The 13778-nt window shown below is 41.0% G+C and overlaps 1 protein-coding gene across 2 annotated transcripts in view; it reads right to left on the bottom strand.

The window, feature by feature from the left end:
• The window catches only part of MMP16 (matrix metallopeptidase 16), a 151466-nt gene that overhangs the window by 59905 nt on the left and 77783 nt on the right, over positions 1–13778 (bottom strand). The window contains exons 2-4 of one of the 2 annotated variants that reach the window (XM_075270314.1): positions 8095–8243; positions 5886–5900; positions 2001–2123 (exon numbers count right to left, since the gene is read on the bottom strand). In XM_075270314.1, the coding sequence (XP_075126415.1) occupies positions 2001–2123; positions 5886–5900; positions 8095–8243 (287 nt within the window). The remainder of the gene's footprint in view (positions 1–2000; positions 2124–5885; positions 5901–8094; positions 8244–13778) is intronic. The other variant, XM_075270315.1, reaches the window with a different exon arrangement.

Below are 13778 nucleotides of genomic sequence, written 5' to 3'. Positions count from 1 at the left end.
TATCTATCTCCTATCTATCTATCTATCTATCTATCTATCTATCTATCTAATTTATCCATTATCTATCTATCTATCTATCTATCTATCTATCTCCTATCTATCTATCTATCTATCTATCTATCTATCTATCTATCTATCTATCTATCTATCTATCTATCTATCTAATTTATCCATTATCTATCTATCTATCTATCTATCTATCTATCTATCTATCTATCTATCTATCTATCTATCTATCTATCTATCCATCCCCTATCCACCTATCTACTATATTCTAGTTTCTTGCCAAGCACCTCCAGACTCCAGTGTTTCCAGATAATTATTCTGAGCTGTACCTTCTTAAGAGCTTATCATCTAAGAACAGCCAAACAATTGCCTCTGCGATATCTTTCTTATGAAATGTCTATGTAGCTTTAGTTAACTCAATGTAATTAACTTAAAAGCTTCCCTCAATGTTTCCAAGAGTCAGACTTTACCAAGTTCACACCAGAGCTATAAAAATCTCATTATAGTAATCTGTAAATGGGAATGACAGGAGGTAAAACATAACCTTACAGCCTGCGAGCAACTTCTGAAATAACAATTAACATATCTGGCGCGTCCTCCTAGACTGTTCCTTTAGTAAATCCTCGTCTACAGACCTGCAGTTTTCTTACTAAATCGTTTGACAAAGTTGTTAAGATAAATTGTCTTATGTGATCGATTTTATTACAATAAATTACTTTTCCCTTTTGGCTCTGTTCATACCACATTTTTCAACAACATTCAAGGTGAGTATAAGAGTTTTTTTTTGTTTTAAACATTAAGGTGGAACATAATGAAGGGGCAGATGAAGGGGGGACGGCATGACACTGGGGACAGAGATGGAGGGACATGAAACTGTGGGCAGATGAAGGGGGGGACGGCATGACACTGGGGGCAGAGATGGAGGGACATGAAACTGTGGGCAGATGAAGGGGGGACGGCATGACACTGGGGACAGAGATGGAGGGACATGAAACTGTGGGCAGATGAAGGGGGGGAAGGCATGACACTGGGGGCAGAGATGGAGGGACATGAAACTGTGGGCAGATGAAGGGGGGATGGCATGACACTGGGGGCAGAGATGGAGGGACATGAAACTGTGGGCAGATGAAGGGGGGATGGCATGACGCTGGGGGCAGAGATGGGGGGACATGAAACTGTGGGCAGATGAAGGGGGAGGGTACGGCATGACACTGGGGACAGAGATGGGGGGACATGAAACTGGGGGCAGATGAAGGGGTTATATGAAACTGGGGGAGAGATGGCGAGGGGACATATAATGTACGGGTGAAGATTATACTGTGTGGGAGCACATGAAAAATGAATGGGAATGGGCGGAGCTAAATTCGCTGCGGCGCTGTCTCTCTTTCTAATCTTCAAAAGTTGGGAGGTATGCCTAAAGCCATCAGAAAATCCATATTTCCAATGGCTTTAGCCACTCAGAAGCCGCACTACTGCCTGCAGCAGCGCTATTCAGCTGGAACGCACGTCGTTATGGACGCACATTCCAAACTGAATTGGGTCACCGCAACATGAGGAACTGTATTGCGGGGTCACAGCATTAGAAAGGTTGAGAACCACTGTTCTACTGGAAGACTCTGACATAGGATACTGTTCAGTGATAATATTTAGTGCCTCTGTCCCATTTACTTGTATAGGCCTGAGCTGCTGCTGTGTCATGTGACCAATGGATGGAATGTCATTGGCGCAGGGAGGAAAGCACAGTGCTTGTGAGCGCAGCGGCCTCATCAGCTGATCGGCAGGGTTCCCAGGTACCAATAAAATACAGATGACCTATCCTTAGGACAGGTCATTGATATATAAGTCACAAAAAAACCACTTTAAAACTACGCTGAGGCCAACCACATATCGGCTACCAGCAAGGTCTTGAGTTGGACTATTGATGGTCAAGGTGTTTTCTTATAACATTCTAAACCATATGGAGTTGTATGCGAACCCTATACAATCCCATTTACCTGTATGTGATATGCTTGTGATTCCACTTCTGCCCAGTTAAGGCATAACGTTTTCGGCGGACGTTAAATCTAGAGATACCACTTTTCTGGTCAGGCACACCACATCGTGGTTTCTTCATCCAGCTACAATAAAGAAGCAGAAGTGTTATTGAACATGGCAACCACCTCATTCCAGGCCTCAGACGAGACTGTGTAACAGATATGTAGGACAGAAGGTAGTCATAAATAATACATGGGGGAGATCAGAATAGATGTTCTAGAGAAAGTGCACAGCTCAGTGGGTATAGATCTAACCAAATACACAAGGCGGACATAGAAGACGTCTACATTTATTATATCTAAATCCACGTAAACTTGAACAGCATTGAACAAACAGTATCTAAACCCCAACCCATTTGGGGACCCCCTGAATGGAAACCTATGCACATTAAAAAGCGGTTACCTAAAGGAACCCCCCAGCCCCCTTAGGCTATAATGAGGATTGTGTGGTTTCAATTTTTTTTTTTTTTAATTGCAGATTGTGAGCCCCACATAGGGCTCACAATGTACATTTTTCCCTATCAGTATGTCTTTTGGAACTTGGGTGGAAATCCATGCAAACACGGGGAGAACAAACAAACTCCTTGCAGATGGTTTTTTGCCCTTGGCGGGATTTGAACACCAGGACTCCAGTGCTGCAAGGCTGCAGTGCTAACCACTGAGCCACCGTGTGGCCCCTGGAGTTTGTGTGGTTTTTGCACAAAATTTACGGTGAGAAAAGTGCTGTTAGCAGGACTCCTCTCTGCATGTTTATAGTCTATAGGGTCCGCGGGTTTCCCAGGTAACTGCTTTTTAATACATATAGGTTTCCATTCAGGGGGTCCCCTAATGACCTCTCCAATAGGAAACCTGAACGCAGATGTGAACCAGGCCTAAGCAGTGCACTCTGGAAATGACAAAGTTAAAGGGATTCTGCCATTAAAACCCTTTTTTTTTTGTAGATAAGACGTCGGAATAGCCTTTAGAAAGGCTATTCGTCTCTTACCTTTAGATGTGATCTCTGCCGCACCGTTCTTTAGAAATACCGGTTTTTACCAGTATGCAAATTAATTCTCTCGCAGTGATGCCCGCGGCCATAGTTCCAACGCCGCAACTGCGGGCATGTGCAGTCGGCTCTACTAGTGTCTCACAGGCAGAGCCAACTGCGCAGGCGTCAGAGGTGACGCCAAAGAAAGACGAAGAAAGAAGGGGAGGATCCAGCAGAAGATAGAGGCGTCGCTGGAGCCTGTTTTCGAGAAGCAGTGGGGACGCCCCCATTGCATTTCCAGCGCTGGGGCCCGCCCCCATCGCTGCCAGAGAACTAATTTGCATACCGGTATTTCTATGAACGGTGCGGCAGAGATCACATCTAAAGGTAAGAGACGAATAGCCTTTCTAAAGGCTATTCCGACGTCTTATCTACAAAAAAAAGGGTTTTAATGGTAGAATCCCTTTAAAACATACTACACCCTTCAGACTGGGTTTTTTGACCTCTTTATGCTAGGTTCACATCTGGTCCGCCATTCAGGTCCACCACATGATCGTCATTTTCAAACTGAAAGTGGTGGAGAAAAATCTCCTCCGTGCATGTCTTTTGTCTCTGCCGATTTTTGGTGGTTTCTTCAACAGAGTCTCCAATGGAGACTTAAGAGAACATGTGATCCTAGCATAACTTGAGGGAGTGCAGTTACCCCAACCATACTAAGGTGGATGAAACTCCTTAGCACCCGTAACCATTACTATTAAGAGTTCGCTGTAGGGATGAGGTAGGGGGCCGTAGACAAAATATTGCATCGGGGCCCACAAGGCTTTAGTTACGCAACTGGCCTTAGCATATTGTTTTAGCTCTGTTCTTTCCCAATAGCCCGATTTAGAGAGAACATTGTCATGGAAAGGAAATAATTTCATATTTAGATGAGATACCGACATTGTCAAGATGCAAATTAGCAAAGAGCTCATTTGTCCATTGATGAAAACAGCAATATCTTAGCAATGAAGGCAGTAATTCACAAGGTGGAGAAACAATCTTATTCAGGTGACCCTAACCTATCTATCTGTAGGGTGGGTTAATATTCTGTAGAGATGAGCGATCACTGTTCGGAACAGCCGTTCTGAACAGTACGCTCCCATAGAAATGAATGGAAGCGGCCAGCACGCGGCGGGTTAAGCGACCGGCCACCGGCAAAGCGTACGTGCCAGGTGCTTCCATTCATTTCCATGGGAGCGTGCTGTTCGGATCGGCTGATCCGAACAGTGTTCACTCATCTCTAATTTCTCGGTTCTGGTCACAGACCCCCTTTAAAAATGTCTGACCATTACATCAGGGCTAGACACACAATACAAATTCCCTTAGCAACAAAGTGAACCAGCCACACAAAATATATGAATAAAAATTAACTTTTATTAAGTGCTCCTAAAAAGGTGTAGCAACATATATACATACAAAATATATAAACAAACATAAAACAAAATCATATAGGGGTAGACAATGCTACAAATACCAACTTGTCAGCCATGGAATGTACACTGGATGGCAACACTAATATCATGGTACAAAGGGCTCAACCATAGCTAAGACTGAAAGTGTCCAATAATAAAGTGTTGTAAATTAAAACAACAAATAATCAGTGTAATAACCCACAGATAGCTATGAGACTGCCCACATAGGATGATCCAAGATTAGCCTCCATACATACCAACAGTAAAGGGACCCATTGTTGGTATGTATGGAGGCTAATCTTGGATCATCTTATGTGGGCAGTCTCATAGCTATCTGTGGGTTATTACACTGATTATTTATTGTTTTCATTTACAACACTTTATTATTGGACACTTTCAGTCTTAGCTATGGTTGAGCCCTTTGTACCATGATATTAGTGTTGCCATCCAGTGTACATTCCATGGCTGACAAGTTGGTATTTGTAGCATTGTCTACCCCTATATGATTTTGTTTTATGTTTGTTTATATATTTTGTATGTATATATGTTGCTACACCTTTTTAGGAGCACTTAATAAAAGTTAATTTTTATTCATATATTTTGTGTGGCTGGTTCACTTTGTTGCTATGGTCATTTACCCACACATAATTTGTTATATTTGCCTCTATTGTTTACTACACAATACAAATTCCCCAAATATCAATAGGAAAACACAAAAGCTGGTTGCCAGCAGCAATTTCTTTGGACAGCAATTTTTTTGCCGCTTGGAATTTGTTCAAAAATTAATCTAGAGACATTGGACAAGCAGAGCTACAAAACAGCTATGAATAGTACAGGTGAATAGAAGAAACTCTACATTATATCCTTAAAAAAAAATCTGTTTCCTTCTCCATGTATTAGACTGCTCTCCTTATCCTCATTCACATTGTTTGTTTACATAGAGATCCCTCTCCTTATTTGCCTCACATTTAGAACTCTATGGAGAAGGGAGGGTGGAGGAAGGGGGTGCAGGCGAATGAACTGATTTAAAGCCTCATTCAGAGGACAAATAAAGTCTTATTTTGAAGATTCAGCAGAGTCTTGTGGCAGAGAGTAGCAGCCTCAGTCATTTATATGTGTGCTCCAACAGACTCCTCCTCCCCCTCTCCTCTCCTCCATAGACTTAAATGTAAAAAGCAACTAAGCCTGATAAGTGGAGAAGGAAACATATTTCTTTAATAAGACATAGTACAAAGTTTATTATATCCACCTGTACTAGTCATTTATGAAATGTTGTTTTATAACCAGAGATATGGCATTAAGTGAGGAGGTGGTGCACCATTTACACCCCAGTATAAGTCAATGAGGATTTACTGCCCGTCATGTAAAGAACAGTTGCAGATACTGACATGCATAATACTAGTAATTTACAATATTAGGATTTCTCACCTCATTGTGATTTGACTACATCAAAGGATGAAGCAGAGGGGAAAAAACAAAACAACACTATTACGCTCCATTAGAACAGCTTCTTCTGGTTATATTAGCAGTTACATATAAGGAACACATTCAGCATGCAGGTGACATTGGAGAATTGAATTACCAATAAGTTAGAACATTGTAGATTGTGAAGAATTAATAAACAAATATTAACTATGTATATGGACTAAGTTAATATAAGGGTCAAAGGTGGAAGGTCAGGAGTCAGGACTGCTGCCAGGCTTGGAACTATACAGTGTACAGAGCTAGAAGAAGATGACTCGTGGCACTGTGTAGTGGTCATGTGGTGTTACTGCAGCTCTGATCCCAATTAAGTGAATAGAAGCTGAGCAGTAATAGATGGGCTCAGCCACTATATAATATACAGAGCCCTCTCCTTTTAGCTCTGTACACTGTATAGTACCATCCAGCTCAAGCACCTGATCACTGTGGGGTCTGGCTGACAACTCTATCGGCAGGCCAACAAAAACTCATTGAAGCCCAGTCCAGTATTGGGGTCCTTATCTCTTATCACAACCAAACAATATAAAGATATATTGAAGATGCTATGGCATAAATGGACCACTAAACATGCCATAAAACTGGATATCCTGCCCATCATAAGTTCATAGCACTAACAAATCTCTTACCAATATGAATATATTTATTTAGAAACACATCTATATAATTGTGATATCTGTCAGGGTTTTTGTGTCACAGATAAATAAATCCAGCCGTGTCATCTGTATTTGGATTTTGACTTTTTTGCAATGTAACATGACAATTATCACTTCCGATGCATTGTCTTGCACATAATATGTCTCTCTGCAGAGTCTGACAGTTATCTACGACTTCCTGACAGACTGTGAAATCCTCGTCAATCTCTTCATTAATCAACTTTCTACATTTTTTATCTAATGTGTCTAATCTGCGCTATTTTTATTGGAAGCTGAAAAGTTGAAATGATAGCGATCGGAAAAATACTGACCTGCCGATGCCCAAGTGTTGTGCCCAACCAAAAGGCTTAACTATGGTTATATGTCAAGTGGTTCTGTTGCTATATTCTGTTGAATGTTGGAAGATTGGATTGGATTGGAAGGTTTGCTCTTGATGGGGCCCACCCATTGTTTTGGGATTCCTAACTGTAGCGTTCAGCTCATTGTGATGGGCGATGTAACCCCTTTTAGGGTCCATTCACTCGGAGGAATTTGGCGCTGATTCTGGCACGTCAGAATCAGCGCTGAAAAAGAAGTCTCCAATTGACTTCAATGGGTTCCATTTTCCGCACGGAACCCATTGAAATTAATGGGAAAAAAGCCTCCCCTTGATTCCAATGGTTTTCCGCCCAGAAAACGAAACCCATTGAAGTCAATGGGAGTCTTTTTTTTCAGCGCTGATTCAGACGCGGATTTGCGCCAGAATCAGCACCAAATTCCTCTGTGTGAATGGACCCTTAAAGGGGCTCTATCAGCAAAATTATGCTGATAGAGCCCCACATATGCATGAATAGCCTTTAAAAAGGCTATTCAGGCACCGTAAATGTTATATTACACTACCCCCCCCCCCATTTTAAAATAAAACCCTAAAAAAGAATGTGATCTACTTACGCATCGTGCACTGTGGGCGGGCATTCAGGGTGTGTCTTCTTCTTCATCCACGCCTCTTCTTCCTCCGATGTTCTCCAGTCCCGTCCTCCTCCGGCGCTCGCGAACTGGCACTGATATAAAAAAAATGGCCTGGGCGCATGCGCAGTAGCATGCGGCTTCTACTACGGCTACTGCGCAGGCGCCCAGGCCATTTTTTTTATCAGTATCAGTTCGCGAGCGCCGGAGGAGGACGGGATTGGAGGACATCGGAGGAAGACGAGGTATGGATGAAGAAGACGGCGCAACCTGAATGCCCGCCCAGTGTGCACGATGCGTAAGTAGATCACATTCTTTTTTAAGGTATTATTTTAAAACTGGGGGGTAGTTTAATATAACTTTTACAGTGCCTGAATAGCCTTTTTAAAGGCTATTCACGCATATGTGGGGCTCTATCAGCATGATTTTGCTGATAGAGCCCCTTTAATGCGAAAACTATTTTATTTTTTGCATAGAAGGTGTTGTAATTCATTTAGAAATCCATTTACTCAGCAAAGATTACTATAATAAATGTACAATATGTAAAATGTACTTACTCAATTGTATATCTGTCAACTGTTTTTGTAACATTAATGCCATAGAATTGCTGCATAGCAGCTATAGCAGATTGCATGGCTTCTGCAGAGCGCAATACCGACATTCGGGGGTCTGTTGGTGGAAGGTAGCCGTATTTTTGCAGCCAACCCTGAAAATAATAATAATAAAAAAATTAATATCTGTTAAAAGAAATGAAAATTAACGTTACATTATTAAACAACTATCTACAGCGCCGTAAGTGGTAAATTATGATGTACTTTTCATATAATATATAGACATAAAATACAAACTACTAAGCCAAATTCATTGTCGGAGTTGTCTGTGATACCGCACATGTCAGCACTTTGGGCTTTCTAAGGCAGTCACGTTTTCCTTTTTAACGTCAGTGGTCTCATTAAAATCTGTAACGTCCTATAAGTAAGGACATGCATCATTTTGACAAGCAAGTGAGCAGGCAGTTTTGTCGATCCAGAATTGGGGCTGTACAGAAAACTGTGAAACTTAAAGGAACCAAATATGATTAATGCTACAGAAGTGCATGCGCAAAAGTACTGTACGGTGCAAAAAATGCTGCAACGTAGGAATAGACTCAAAAATAGAAGTGTTAATAGCTTAGTTTTATCAATTAACAACATTAAGTGAATGAACAAATAAGAAATCTAAATCCCATTGATAGTTGGTGTGACCTTTGCCCTTCTCCTTCCATCAATTTTTCTGGGTATATTTGCAGACAGCAGAACTCGACAGGGAGTTTGTTCTAAATATCTTGGAGAACTAAGCACAGATCTTCTGTGGATGTAGGATTGCTCCAATCCTGCTGTCTCTTCATGTAAACCCAGATAGATGATGATGATGTTGAGATCAGGGTTCCGCGGGGGCTGGACCATCACTTCCAGGACTCCTCCTCCAAAGGGCAGTCAATAATTAATAATTCTGTTTTAGAAAGCATTCTTACTTTGCAGCATTTTTTTCCACACTTGCCTAAAACATTTGTACAAAACTGTATATATACAGTATATATCTTACAAACAACATCAGGAGGAGCCTAAATCTAGTAGATAAGTGTATATTTTTAATGCTATAGGGTGCAATAAACTTGGACAATCACTTTCAAATACACAACAGGTCCATTTATCAAATTGTATAGTCATTTAAAAATAAATAAATAAACATATATATATATATATATATATATATATATATATATTTGTATTAATATATATATATATATATATATATATATATATATATATATATATATAGGTTGGAATATAGATAGATAGATAGATAGATAGATAGATAGATAGATAGATAGATAGATAGATAAGATAATCATTTTCCATGGGGAAATTCAGTAGATAGATAGCTAAACAAGGTATAATTCACAGAATATAGTTACAGCGCCCAACAACTTCTTCCCCCCAATAGTCACAGCAGACCTGCCCTTTCCTCATCAATTGCTACAATTCTGCCAGCCCACCTAATCCATAATAATTACAACAAGCCCTTCACCTCTCATACAAGAGCCCATTGTCCATCATACAAGTCTATTGTCCATCATCAATTTTTTGAGGCTGCCTAATGTAGGAATGATAGGAAATGAAACCTTGCCCCCGCTTTTGTCCTGCCTCAATGGGCCAAATATATGAAATCTCTGCATGCCAAAAAGTAATACAAATGACCATAGTAACCAGTTTTTCCATGTTACTTAGGCTGGGTTCACACAGGGTTTTTGGGCTGGATTTTGACGCGGTGGCCGCCTCAGAATCCGGTCCAAAAACAGCTAACTGCAACTGGATGCTGGTGCAGTTCTACAGTGCACCGGCACCCAGTCATGGTATTCTGCCCTGGATTAGGCCCAAATGAATGGGTCTAGTCAGGAGGGAGTGTCGCGAGGTGGGCGTCTGAAGAAGGGGAATGTCGCTCCCATTGATTTCAACGGGAAGCATTTTTCTGAGTCGGATTTTGATGCGAATTACGCCTCAAAATTCGGTCCAAAAAACCCCGTGGGAACCCAGACTAAGATCGGAAATGCCGCGACTTGCTCTGGAAAAGTCGCAGCATTTTGCAGTACTTGCAAAGTGATTGGGATTCATGCGAATGCCATGCCCACTTTGTGGAAAAATCGCAGCGTGATTTCGAAAACCATCGTGGTTTTGAAAATTGCAGCAAGCCAATTATATCTACGGAAACGCCGGCGGCATTCCCGTAGACATAATTGTAACAGAAAGTCCCCGGAGGAAAACTCTGTGAACTTTCTCTTCAAAGTGCTGCGGGAAGAACCGCGATGCGTTCACGCTGCGGTTTTTCCCGTAGCGCTTTAGTGTGGTGTTTCTGGCCCATGGGGCTTTAGCCTAAAGCTACAAAAAAAAAAACCTGAAAAAAATGCCAAAATTGGCCTCTATAGACTCTTGTTCCAATTGTTTTACCGTTATTGAGTGCGCTGAGGCAGGAGTGTGCGCTTCATGTATCACTAGTATAATGTTTCTGACTCAATTTCACAGATAAACTTTACAGACAGCGGGGTTTATGAATATCTTGACAGGTCTGGTTGCCCAATATATATCACTAAAATATCACTGAGTATTAAGCAAGAGCATGTAAAGGGCAGTATCTCTCCTCTGCCGGCTGCCTGTCGGCTTCTGACTATTATAAATGAGACTGGTAATTTACAGACTGATTCGTAGCCTTGGATAAAAAAAAAACTGCCTTGAACAATACTCTAGTAGGTGTAATAAATCTTATTTAGCACTGGCGTTCCTCTACTGCACTGACCCAACTACTATGTTATTTCTGGAGGCTCTGCTCAGTTTTTAACAATTATTTATTACTCTTATTTAACTGATCACTTGAAATTCTACCCAAAAGGAACATTTACATTTGTACAAACCATAATGGATGTTTCAGAGAAAGCAATTACTCTTCCCACAATGTTAAAATCATTTTAAAGGAACTTTCTGGCAACACTGATACCGTGGGGGAGATTTATTAATATCGTTCTAAAGTCAAAATTAGATCAAAAACTTGTATACAATGGGACACGATCTATAATAAATTTGGCACATCTAATTTTGTTATATCAGGTACTTTACACCAATATTGTGTGCCAAAATAATGGCGCATTACATAAATAAATCCAAGGGGGTGGAGTCAGAGATGGAATTGTAGACCATTTTGGGGGGACTGAAGTCGGGCTGGCACCAATCATGTCATCTGGGTTTTGGAACCATGTCAAAACCCATGGGTCAAGATAGAGAGGAGTCTCCCTATACTCCCCCACCGCACCATAAGATGGTCAGTCTACTGTATAAAAGGTCATGTATTTCCCATCCATCTGTTGTATATCTCATGGTACAGTCTAATTATTAGAATCTGCATTTAATAAATGTGACCATGATTTGTCTCAGGGTTAAACAAACCCCTCAAAACACATTCTCAGAAAATTAAATTATTCCTATTGGTTACATATTACATATAGCCGAGCTAACAAGATGTTAAAAGCAAAAGATAGTCGCCTGCCAAAAATCTATTGGACTGTGCATACAGCTATGTATGATTTATTTCCCATGACTTACTGTATATAGCTCCAACATAATCTACTGTCTGGACAATGTGAGATACAGATGTATCCCCCCTTACCTTTACTCTTGGCTGGATTTGTACAGATACAATATGTGTGTCATTAGATGAACTGCCTTTTTCAATGTGATATTACAACAGATGCTTTCATGGACTGATATGCCTCTGTCTATGTTGTACGTGTCTATATGAGGCTATGGTTATGCTGTGAATCGCAGCCTCTCAAAGGTTTTGCTCGTAATATGCCATATTGTATTGCAATGATTTTATGACCGATTGAAGCACTTAACCAAATTAGAGTTAGCGCTAGGTTCACACTAGTGTTTGGGGACTCTGTCACCCACTCCGCTTAAAATAGGTGGAGAGAAAAGTCCTGCAAGTAGGACGTCTCCACCAATTTCAGTATAAAATCAGAGGAAACCTGGCAGACCCCATATACTTTTTAAGCAGATAGGGTTTCCGCTTTTTGGGTTCCTAAGTGCACCTGAAGAACGGAAACCCTAACACTAGAATGATTCTAGTCTAAGTTATAGGTGGACACATCTGCATTGCCCTAAATTTGTGTCCAACAATTTCTGTAAGGGCGGGGCGCCCGATCTTTGCTTTGCAGGTTTCCATCTTCTACCCGAGAAACTGGACAGGAGACGGAAACCGGCAGTCAATTTTCAAACCCATTCACTTGAATGGGTTTGCAAAGTGTCCGACCTTCAGTGTCTTGTGCCTTTCCACTGCGAAAGTTTTTTTTTTTTAACTGGACACAAAGTCCTGCATGTCCAACTTTGTGTCCAGTTAAAAAAAAAGTTTCGCTGGAGGGGCACAAGGCGCTGACAGGCGGACACTTTGCAAACACATTCAAGAGAATGAGTTTGAAAACTGACTGCCGGGTTCCGTCTCCTGTCCAGTTTCTCAGGCAGACGACAGAAACCTTCAAAGTGGAGACCGGGCGCAGGTGTGAACCCGCCCTAAGGACACTGTAATGGCAGTATTTTGGTCAGTATTTTGCATCAGTATTTGTAGAATTGGAATCTACACAGAGAAAAGGAATAATTGAAAGATTTGGACCGCTTCCGTGTCTTGGACCCACTCTTGGTTTTGACTTAAAAATACCTACGCATTCTTGAAAACCAAGCTATTGTGGTAAATGCAACCCTCAACTTGGAAAGGGCATACTTAATTTACATCAGTTTTCTTGTCCCCTCATCTCTTTTATATCCTAATGGAATATTGTTGTGTCTGTGTGTGTCTCAATATTTCCCCTAATTTTCCACAAATCTTGTGTTCCAGGACGTCTGAGACACACCAGGGACACTTACAAGTTAAGACACATCTACATTCTCAAGAAGTTATATCATCAGCTAAAACCAATTCCAAACCTAAACTATAACAGATAAACTTCAAAGCAGAAGATGGATCATTTCCCCCGAACGATGGGACTTCATCCTATTTGGTAGTTACTATAGGCTAAGATCTGCAAGTACCTGGATGTCAATTTATTTTGCCCGTACTAGTTTTAGTGTTGGCCTTAATATTCATCCTAATGTTATTTGCATGTATTTTTTGCATACTGCCCTTTGGTACTTGGTCCTTGTATGCCCTCTGATAGTCAAACAACAGGTAGACACCCCTGGTATCTAGCCCAGAATTGAATGAGGTTCTTATTATATTAAAAGCTCCTTTCCTTCTTCAGTAGAGCCTCATAATCAGTTTGAAGACTCCCCCCAAACTTGGTCAAAACACTTATTACTTGGGTTCTACTTTTACATCTTGTGTTCCCCATTTGGTACCATGACTAGGACTTTGGGGAGGCGTATTGGGTGCAACTATAACAAAAATTTTACAACTCTTGAAGCATCTTAAAGATGACTTTGTAGGAATCCATCTGTCCTACAGATTTGTTCTTCTTTGCTTTTCGACTGGACATGTTCCACTCCTGAAATTTGATTCTAAGACCGGCTCACATTAGCGTTCGGGTTTCTATTCGCTTGGGGACCCCTGAAATCGAAACCTATACGCATTAAAAAGCGGTTACCTGGGAAAACACCTAATAGACTATAATGGGGTCCATGTAGTTTCCGCACGAAATGCGGAGACAAAAGTGCTCCTT

The sequence above is a fragment of the Leptodactylus fuscus genome, chromosome 4 (assembly GCF_031893055.1).
Source record: "Leptodactylus fuscus isolate aLepFus1 chromosome 4, aLepFus1.hap2, whole genome shotgun sequence".
Taxonomy (NCBI): domain Eukaryota; kingdom Metazoa; phylum Chordata; class Amphibia; order Anura; family Leptodactylidae; genus Leptodactylus; species Leptodactylus fuscus.
The sequence above is the reverse complement of the archived record's forward strand: the minus strand, read 5'-3'. Positions and strand labels throughout refer to the sequence as shown.